Here is an 11030-nt window from a genome sequence, read left to right as displayed (position 1 = left end):
AATTATTATTTTTTATATAATGAAGCTATGATGTTGAGTCCTAATCATTGAGCATAGTTTGGCTTAGCTCGGCTTGACTCATTTAGAGCTGCAGCTGAGCTATAAATGCGCCTAGCCTTACGAGTCAACATATATTTTTGATAGTTGTTGAACGCATGAAATCCAACTCTTCAAACCATCTAGTCTATTGGGAACTATTGTAAGGTGAACATGACTATTTTTTGAATTGGACTATGATTAGTGGAGCATGGGAGCAGATTTAGTGGTCTGAAAATTGAGCTCCTTTTCTAGTAGGGGTGAGATATGGCATCTTCAACTCGACTCTCGAGTGTTGAAGTCGCGGTAATGCATGAAATTGTTTTATGCCTATAAAACAAACCATCTCAAATAGATTGAATCAGATCCCCTTTTGCTTCTCAATGTTATCAATAGAACCAATCAAGCTTCTTGGGTGATGAACTCATTTACTGATAAAATTGTTAGTCGTAAATTCTAAAATTGAGAAGTCAATTATGCCGTTGTTTTCTTTGGGAAAAAAATTAAAATGTTCTTAAAGTGATATATTTTTATTTCTTTTCTCAAATGTAGGGGAAAAGAAGAGAAGAAAAAGATATAGGAGAAGTCATGCGGGTAACAATCAGGTTGGGTTGGGGGAGTTCATGTTAGGTCGGGTTAAGTTAATACAGGGTTAAGTTAATACAAACACAAATACAATGTGTTTCTAATGAGTTAAATTTTTAAACACGAACACAACCATTCATTAAATAAGTTGTGCATGTCATAAATAGGTTATCAGATGACATAAATTATTCAAATTTATATAAGCCATTCAGGATATTAACAAATGTATTTGTGTTATAAATAGATTATGCAGGTGATAAATAAGTTGAGATAATAAATATGATTTCGATATGTTAAAAGATAAAGGTTGGTGTCATATGGTTGTCTTGTTTATCAATACTCAGTTAGGTGGGTCAACCAATTTATGACCCCAACTAAATTAAAGCCTTCAGTTACCAGATTATTTAGTTGAGTCAAAAACCAGTCCTAGGAGAAGAAAGAAATAACTAGAATTGTCCTCACTACAGTGTTGTAAATTCAACATAAAAGATAACTATTATTGTAAATGAATGCACAAGGCTATATGGAAGTCGGCAGCTTTGTTATATTGTGAAATAATTGAGCGACGACTAGAAGAAGCAAAAACCCTGAAACATTATTTTCTCCAATTCGGTGCGGACTTCTTCGCAAAACGTTAAAACCCTGTTTAGCCACCAGCCTCCGGACTCTCTCTCTCTCTCTCTCTCTGAAATGGCAACTAGGGGACCCAAGAACTCGTTTCTATAAACATCGTCGAAGGCGAGCTCCGAGCCAAAGAAGGCATTGGCGATTCCGGCTTTGAGGTAGAAGAATGGGTCTTCGATTCACAGTTCGTACATTTTTGGGTCCAAACATTTTTCTTTTTGCTCCAAAGTTCCGAAATTGAGACAATTAAGCTTTTCTTTCCTGCGACATTCCTGCGTGGGTGCCCTCTTGCCTAGATTCTGTTTGATCTTTTTTAGGTGAACGCCTTTTTAGTTCTTGCAAGTAAATGTGTATACGGCTGTCTTATAGAAGGGAACAAATCATGGTCCAATTTATCGGACAAATATTGGGTTTTTGGGAATTTGGGTATTTTTAAAAAGTTTGGGTAGGAGAAGATTCTTGAAAGGGTTAGAGAAAAATGAACGGAAGCTTTAAAATATTTGGATGTCTGACATGTTAAAGCACGATTTCTTTATCTGGTTATTTTGAGATTTCCAAACGACATGCTACAGTATGCGTGTGATTGAGAGATGATATAGTGCATACACTATAGCTGAGTCACGTAAGCATTCTCTACTTAAAGATCCTTTTAGCTTATACATGTAAATAAAATTAGTAGAACTTAAGAATGATATCAAAAACTATAAAGCAATATGGAACTTGGACATTTCTATCCATGGAAAGGAGTTATCACTGAAGTATGCTACTTGTAGATTTGTAGATGAAAGTTTGATGAGACGAAGGCCTAACTAAGTGCTTTGTGGTCCAGCAAATTTTGGTCCTATGTGATATCTAAGAGGACTCATACAGATAAGGAGTTTGCTCCTACATGGTGTGCAAAAGAGCCTCTTGAAGAAATGCTGCTTAGTATGTGGGCACATGGACCACATTTTAGAGTAGCATAAGTTCATAAATGAGTAGGGATACATGAACCAGTGTAAGTATATCATAGTTCTACAAAAAGGCATGCAGAAATGCTGCTGAATATGTGGGTATATGTGCTACATTTCAGAATAGGGGCGGTTCTAAAATCAGTAGAAAGATTACTCGAAATTTAGCTTGTACCTACTGACTTTGTGGAAGTAAAATGTGTAATGGATGCAGCCAGTAGTTAATGCCAATAACAGTTTCTGCACTTAAAGCATTGACTAAGACCTCTCTCTCTGAAATCAGAACTGCTATGTTCTATTTGTTTTTTTTTTCTTTGTACACTCCAATCAGTTTACATCAAGCATAAGCATCAGCCCTCTCAGTGTTTCAATATTTCAATTCTCTAGTCTAGGCATCTGACTCTAAATTCTTAGACAGATGCATGACACAATACGGAGAAATGAAAATCTTAAACAACATCCTACATTTTATGTTTATTATCATTTGGACACTACCTTTGGACCTATACATCCTGGTCTTTTGGCTTTATTGGATACAAACACCCTGAGTTGAATTTAATCTAACTGTCTAACAACTTTGACACATGCAGTTACCTTAACAAATGCATGTGGTAACTCTGAATCAGACTGACTAACGTGAAGGTTTCCTGATGGAAATGCAGAAGGTTGGGCTGGACTATGAAGTTCCATAAAGCAAGGTGTAAATGATAATAAATGGCAAAAGTAGGGTGTTGTTTTATAAATTTCCCTAAAAATTATTTCATTTAGAATCCATCACAAAAATATACTGAAAAGATTGATTTTTTATATGAATTCATAGCATAGAAAGAAAATATTTAACTGAAATATTGGGATTTAGGATAGAAATAATTGATTATGTGCAACATACAAATGTATGTGGTCCCACCTCAACCATGACCCCTTACCTTTTAGAAACTTTATCCTCCAGATTGAAGATACTACTGTTTTTTTTTTGTTTGTGCAGATATTAAATTTTTTTTATTAAAAGTCATGGTATAATGAGGAACTAATCAACTCGGGTGGAATTTATTTTCTAGTGTTTGATCATATAATAATTGAAAGTGCCATTGGCAAGGTGTTAGTTCGGGACCACGGACTACATTTTTCTCTTGTTTGCATTTGTTTGCACTCCGATCTTTTCCTAGATTGTGTTTGCTTGAAACTCTCTGAAGTTTATCAGATATGTGGAACTTCTGGATATCTTATGTTTTGATGTTGCTTCCCTAATGCATGTTTTGGTTAAAGATATGTCTCTTCCTTTGGGTTCTTATATGTATATATAGTATATGATTAATCTTATCATCCACATGGAGCTTTGGATTCCATAAGTCTTTCATGTTACTACTTAAGCGTTGAAGATATCTTGTCTTTTTTGTGTTTTCAGTTATTTCTAGAGGAGTAAATTCCTTTAATTTTAAAGCAGGCTTTATTTGTCATGTTCAGATCTCAATATCTTTCTCCTGATCTATACAGCTTACTAAACAACAGTAGATGCATATACCTGAACATGAGAAATGAACCAAAAAATGTGTTTTATATACAGTTGATGAAAGATTTTTAGCGGAAACAGCAAGATAGCTATGTTGTTCTAGTTGCTCCTACTGTGTATTTGAAAGTTCAGGGAAAATGTTTTGTTCCTATCAGCTGTCATGGTTAATTAGTTTGCTCTGTTCTCAGGATGGGACTGTAATGGCAAACAAAGTGCTTCTTTGTTGAATTGTTTCCAAATCTATCTGCTAGCAGTCCTGGCCTCTTGTGAGAAATTTGGCTGGGTCAAAATGGTGGCCGAGTTGGAAGACAATGACTATAAGAAATTCTTGGATAATCGAAATATATATGATAATTCATCTATAGATCCTGTCTATAAAATCTTCTTGGAACATTTAAGGGAAGATGGGAAGTCATATATTCTTGAAATGATGAATGGGGATAATGGCAGGCCTGTTTTTGTGAAATATGAAGGAGAGGATCTATCTTCCAGAGAGAACAACTCAGAAACTTTGGTTAAATCAGGTAACATTTTGTTCGACAGAGGTAGCTATTGCCTAGCTGATAGTCTGGCAGGTGAAAGATCATATCCAAGTTCACATGAAAATGTTTGTTTTCCTTCCATCCCTAACAAACTGTCTGGTGAGAGATGCTCAGTTCTCAGCAAACAGCTTAGGATGAGATGTTCACTGGTTGAAGAATCTTACCTGGCATTTTTAAGTCTCTTAAAGCTAAAAAATGGTTCAATGATTCTGGAATATGAATCTGGTATCTCTGTAATATATGAAGAACAAAAAGAGACAAATACTTCAGAAAATTTGACAACTGAAAATGTTATATACCCTGATGAACAAGGACTCGTGCCTTATAGCCAGTCATCTGATTTAATAGTAAGTCTATTAGGATTCCATTAACTTGACACTTTTATGTTGATGTGCTACTAATTTGCTTATCTGTTCTTAAGATTTTTTGGGAAGATTGACTTCCATAATGTTTTACAAATATGGGCCAGGCCTGTGAAGATGTTCAGGAGACCATGCTACCTCTTAGTTATTGTGGCTCAGCTGAGTTTGAGAACAAACTTATGGCCATTCTAAGTGAGCCATATGATCAGAATGAATATGAGGCGCTTATGGAGGAGGCAACTGATCGGAAACCTTTAAACAAAGATATACACTTGCGTAGTGGGTCCAAAAGCTATATGACTAAAGAGGTGGGGCTATCATATCTTGATCGTTACCCAGGTAACTATCTGATAGATTTCTTTTCAGTCAGTTGTTTATCTCTGTTTCATGGAGTGCTCTTTGAGGACAAATTGATGTCCATGACTTGAAAGTTTTCAAACAGTGTGGCAAAGCTTCCATGAGCTCTAAACTTTGTTTATCTCAGACTATGACCATTTTCCTGCTAGCGTGCAGCCTAACTTCCTCAACATAAAGAGTATGACATTATACAACAGAACTGCTAAGGCAGGAATTTAATATGATTAACTATTTCTTTTTGTGCATTAAGCTACACAAATATCTTACCTGGCCATTTTCTTCTTGTTTCATTACCTGAATGCATGATCAAATTATGTGAACAACATAGATGCTTCTATCCCTGCCTATTCGGAAGGTTTATATATTATAGGAATTCTCTTGCATCAAAGTTACTGTTTTGGCATTTGACAATGAAAGGAAAGTGTATGATTTAAGAGCAAAATTTAGCAAGTTCTAAAAAGTTAATAAAACAAAATGTGAATAAATCATATTTGATTTTTTGATCATTAATGTGATCCCAATGTGGATCGAACTAAGGTCATGCATGATTCATGTCTGGCTTCGGCTTACTTAGTCAAAGCCTAGTTAGACCCTACTCATCCCACTAAATTAGTTGGCCAAGCTCTTATAGAGTGATACATAAAAATGGATCATTGTATAACTGTTTCTTTTGCAAATGCCACTTGTTATAGGAACAACTGTTAGTTGACTTATTTGCAAATTACATCCTCTTTCAGAATTTAGATAGGGTTGCGAAAGATGTAGGTTTTGTTAGCTTAGAGGTAATATTTGCTGCGATATGCCCTTGTCTGAAATTCTCTTTTAATACTTTACAATTCTTTTTATTGATTATTATAGTTGTTTTTTTTTTCCTTTGTTTAGGTTAACTAGGAATTAACTAGGGTTGGTTAATTAACCAAACGAATGGAAACAAGTCAACAACAGCTAATAACAAGTGGCTTTTTTAGCAGACTGGAAAAGGGAGGAGTCCATATGTATGTAGCTCATCTTGAAGAGATTGTTTGCAATAAACTGACAAGATATGTAGCTATTTGCAAACAAGAGTTGAACCAAAGAGAGCGATGAACTATGATTTTTTATGCTTTTTTTTAGTTGCAAGTCTAAAATAAGCCCGAGTTTAAAAAGAAAGGCCCACAACTCGGCATATCCTTACCTTGCTGATCTATTATTGCCTCGGAGTTAGCAAAAGTAAAGAAGTATTATCAGGATTTCATGAATGTCCTATCATGCAAGGAGTTAGCTATTACAAAACCTTCAAGAATATCCATGATTAGCTCTAAATTTATCATAATGCTTAGTCTGTATCAAGGTTTTGAATATTAGAATTGAGATTGAGATTGAGATCGGGATTGGCCACCCGAAAAACGATACCTATCGGCCATATAGGCTGTATTGGCTACTTGTATCGGACAGTATTCGGCTATTTTTAAATTACGTAAAAATTCTAAAAATTATTTTAAAATTCTGATTTTTTTTTAGAAATTTAAGAAAAAAGTGGCAGAAAAATAAGAAAATAAAACTACTGATATATGAAGTTTAAAAACTAAAAAAAAATTCACTAAATCAAAAATATGATAAATTTTGAGCTTGATTTGGTAAATTTGTATGCTCGTAAGCTACCGTTGCAAAAGTAAGATAAAGAGCTCTCTCTCTCTCTCTCTTTGTTGTTTTATAGCAGTAAGAGAGAGAAAGAAAGGAGTTAAAAGGTGGAAAGGAAAGAGAGATAAAAGATAAAGGTAATAAAAAAGAGAGACAAAACACTCATGCGAGTTTACCAAAATGCAGAATCGTCAGAGGATCTTGCGGGATCACTAGTTGTTGCTGGCTCGTTCATTCACTAACTCATTCACTAAAAGAAAGAGGGGATGTATTGTTAATGGGAATGAGGAACTGTTTATAGTCGTTGTGATATAAATAAATATATTCATCCACTTTTCAGATGAGTTCCATAGTTTTGGACATGACAAGTGGGAACTTGGAGGTAAAGCGTCTCCTAAAGCAATCGAGCAAATATGTGTATACTAGCTTATTAGCTTTCATATCTTGGAGAGTGCCTTACTCAAAAGTAATAGGCTGATTAGATGCTTGGGAGGAGATATCTTTTATAAAAGTGAATTGCAATTATTTAGTGAATGAAAAGAAGATTGCGACAATGAAAGAGATTGAGAAGTGGTGGAATCTGAATCTACTTCGTGTTCTGACTCTATTGGATCATGTCAGATTCTCTGCTGGCCCAACTCGAGATCGGCCGAAATTGCTATCCTTGGTTTATATGGATAGGATCAATACAACATCTGGACAAGAAGTGGTGAAAGAGCTTCATAAATTTTGGATAATTATTTGTTAAGAAAAGAAGGTATACTGGTCAACTCTCTAATCTCTTCTATAGGAACAGATTTACCTAATTATTAAATTCTTGAAGTCTCCATAAGCATAAGCTAAAATAGTCTCAATTCTACATGTTTGATTTACCACGAGGTTTGAATTTATTTACCTTGGTTAGTAGTGTCTTGTACCTTGTAACCAGCCTTGTCTTCTTGTGGTAGTAAACGTGATTAATCTTAATTTGTAGATCTTGCAAGGCAGATAAACTCTTCTGACTGTTATGGGAGATTGAGCCTCTTACGCAAATTTTTCTTCTGGCTGAAGGTAATTATTTTCTGTCTACTTTCCAATGTTAATTTATTTTAGTTCCTTTTTAAAATAGAGTGTTAATATTATTTGTGAATCAAATGACTAAATAATTGTGATGTCTAAGAATGATTTCTACATCTCATGTTGCTTTTCTCTACCTTTATGTGGAATGGCCTAATATATGAAAGTTTTATAGCTGTTCGGTATTTACGTATATAGCATATACTGCATAGAAATTCTGAGGAAGTCAATGGTCATAACTATGAACTTCTTTTATGGCTTTCCCATAGTTGATCCATTAAGTTGGTTATACTCATCTTCTTCTGGTGACTGCTTAGTAAGCCAAGAGTTATTGTAGAGTCCAATTGTCAGGATCGTGTATGGGAGGTCTTGCAATTTTTTACTTCAAAGTTCAAACAGAAGCAACTGTTCAGGAAGTTCCATGTTAAAGTTTTCAAGAAATAGCATCACTGAACATAGAGGTGTGCTTGATAAACAGCCTAATAGGAGTCTGAGGGAGGGGTGAAATTTTGTTGGCTTAAGATATTTATTTCTTTGCTTTTTGATCTTACAACCAACACACAGAAGTACTATAAGCCATAGGGCATCTTTGGTCTAACACTACCTTGTGACCTTCCAACCATCACATCAATTCTCATTCTATGACATGATAAAATTATCTAGGCTAATACACTTACACCTATTATGCATGTGCCATATTTCCAGAGTATATTACGAAGACAGGAAAGCAAATCATGAACTTGTAGCATAACTATAAACGGAGGCAGAGCTGGTAGGGGGTGCCTACAGCATTGCCAATACAGTTTAGTTAAGATTGCATATACTAAGTCCAATCTTATACAATCAAAATGTACTATTGGACTTTGTGAAGAATGTAGTGTAATATAAGACAAAAGAACAAACAAGGAACTACTCAAAAGTCAAAAACTGTCATCGTGACAGGAAGCAAATGTACATCAAGATGATTAGTTGTGATGCTAGATCAGGGAGTGGAAAACTAAAATATCGGCATCGTTCATTGTGCTCATCATGCAACATACGAATGAATCTAGGTAGAAGAACTGTAGGCAGGATTTCAAATTCAACACGAAAATTATTTCTGGCATACAAAATTATCTGTTGTAGTCATTCTTTTTCGCAGAAATTATACCTGAGTGACTTGTTTGGTTGGATAAGTAGAAAAAAGCGCCACAGAATTGTAAGATTTAATCGAGGAATTTTATTTTTGCTTACCCTTAAATGCATAATTGCTTGTATACACTTTGCAAAGTGAAAGTTACATTTGTGCAGTTCCTTCAATCCAATCACAGGAACGTAGTATATATGTAACTTTCAAAGTTTAAGAGGGCATATAGTACATGACTTCTGCACTTTGGATAATGCAAATGCATCATTTTTTAAAAGCTGAATAGATCTATATGCAATTTTTAGTCCTCAATATGTTTTTTTTGTAACTGAACACATTGAGGATTATTATTCAAATCCCTGAAGGAAAGCCCTCAAAATATATAGTAACCTTGAAGCATTAGTATCATTGTTTCCATTTCAAGACAAATGAAATAACTCACTAGTAGAGAACTTACCTTAATAAGGTTGCAACCATCCAGAAGTGAAAATTGCAAGGAATAGCATTCCCCATCCGAAATTATAAATAATACCATTGTTCTGTATGCTCAAAATTTGAAAGTATTTAGCCTTTAAACCTTCAAGAATGTCTATGATTGCAACTAATCAGGAACTGAATAGACGGAAACTTTTCGACTAATGTTTGTGTACTTCTCTAGACATCTCGGTGTGTTATTTTCCATCCATGATGCTTATTTGATCTTTCAGACTTTAAAGTAGCTCTCTTTTTTAGATGAGCAATTTCAGTGACAATTTTTCTTCTGAATGTTTTTCCTGGACTTCATTTTTTTTGCACAAGTATGTTGCTATAATCGACTAATGTGCAATGATTGCAGAACCTGTGCCATGAAGGAGCATTTATGCCATGGCTATCAAAACCTTTAAGCTGTGACCCTATTGCAGCTGACGAATGCGAGATCGTGGTTCCGCTTAAGATGGCAAGGGGTTAAAACTGAATTAATCTTTATCTAGGAAGCTCTCTTTCCTCCGGTAATTGTTAGCAGTTGCTCTCGGTCCCCATGATGCACTTAATCAATAAATGTCTTCAAGCCTCGGTTCAATATCTGTGCTAACAAAAACAAATATCTGTCTTTTGCTGCACAGTCATTTGTTCTCTCCTGTAGTGCAAAATTAAATGTTGAAATGATGAAGATAGCTTTCTAATTATGTAACTGAGTCAATTATTTCAGCCTTGTGATATGGTCATATGGAATCTATCATCTTGAGGCCATCCTTTTTGTGTTACCATATCGAAAATGCAATTTGTGCCTTAACAGTGTCACAATCTACAAACATGACAGTGGTTGCGAAAATGGTAGGATCAATCATGGCACTCATCCAGGTACCAATTACAAATGATGGGAAGATAAGAGAAGAAAATTCTTTCCTTGTGTTGTTGATCTGAGGACAAAAGAGAAATAAAACTTAAATACCTCTGTTTGCTCTGTTCTTTAATTAACAAATAAGGGAAGGGGTAAATTACTACTCCACTCTTTAAATTATAGATTAATGTCACTCAACCCTCTCGAAGAATTGTTCTTCTAATTCAACAAATTAGATTTTTTTTTTTAGAAAAATATATAAAAGTCATGTGGCATGCCTGTACTTTGAGTTTTGACTATTTAAGAGTATCGCTAATTTTTTTTACCTGTTTAATATATTTTAAAAGTTAAATACGGGACTATATGCCTTTTAAAATTACTGATCAACCAAGTATATAAAAATTCCAAAAAAAACCATCAAATACAGAAGAGAAAGGGAATTTTATTTTCTCTCCAAAATTGAAGATAGAAAGAGAAAACCTAAAGGGTGAAATAAATTTTTATCCCATTGCACTTTGGACTAAAATTACTTTATCCTACGAACTAAGCTGCAAATACCCTAACTCTATTTCTATTAAATAAGTGTTTTTTATCTAAACAGCTAGCAATTTTTAATATATATATATATATATATATCACGTTAGTTTTGGATAAAAATTTTAACCGTCTTAACTTAGTCAAAGAGTACAGACATACATACACAGTGATACAAAATAAAGGTTTAAAAGAGTAAGAATAATTTAAGCCATAAAATACTAAACTGGTCCGTGTTTTAGTCCCAAACAAAAATACTAAATTGCCCAAAAAAATAACACTAATCAGTGAATTAAATTCGTTTTGATAACTGAATTTGAGGGTAGTCCATTCCAGTAAAAAAAGCTTTGGAAGAGGGCTAGTTTGGTCAAAAACTCTGCCGAAGCATTAATAATGGCCCAGCCCAT

The 11030-nt window shown here is 34.4% G+C and overlaps 1 protein-coding gene across 1 annotated transcript; it reads left to right on the top strand.

Annotated features, from left to right (window-relative positions):
• The first annotated feature begins 1201 nt into the window (after positions 1-1201).
• On the top strand, positions 1202-9956 carry LOC140792970 (uncharacterized). Its single transcript, XM_073144246.1, has 5 exons — positions 1202-1403; positions 3894-4594; positions 4717-4948; positions 7560-7636; positions 9604-9956. Exons 2-5 carry the CDS (start codon positions 3995-3997, stop codon positions 9715-9717), a joined length of 1023 nt encoding a protein of 340 aa, XP_073000347.1. The 5' UTR covers positions 1202-1403; positions 3894-3994; the 3' UTR covers positions 9718-9956.
• The last annotated feature ends 1074 nt before the right edge of the window (positions 9957-11030 follow it).

This window comes from Typha latifolia, chromosome 7 (assembly GCF_019914945.1).
Source record: "Typha latifolia isolate L0001 chromosome 7, TyphaL0001v2, whole genome shotgun sequence".
NCBI classification, from domain to species: domain Eukaryota; kingdom Viridiplantae; phylum Streptophyta; class Magnoliopsida; order Poales; family Typhaceae; genus Typha; species Typha latifolia.
Note: the sequence above shows the minus strand (reverse complement) of the source record. Positions and strands in the feature narration are given on the sequence as shown.

What these genes read in the sequence shown, in the direction of transcription:
- LOC140792970 (XM_073144246.1), top strand. Translation starts at nt 3,995, where the DNA reads ATGGTGGCCGAGTTGGAAGACAATGACTATAAGAAATTCTTGGATAAT. An exon ending in GCCAGTCATCTGATTTAATA is followed by an intron (nt 4,595 to 4,716) that starts GTAAGTCTATTA and finishes AATATGGGCCAG; the next exon opens with GCCTGTGAAGATGTTCAGGA. An exon ending in AATTTTTCTTCTGGCTGAAG is followed by an intron (nt 7,637 to 9,603) that starts GTAATTATTTTC and finishes CAATGATTGCAG; the next exon opens with AACCTGTGCCATGAAGGAGC.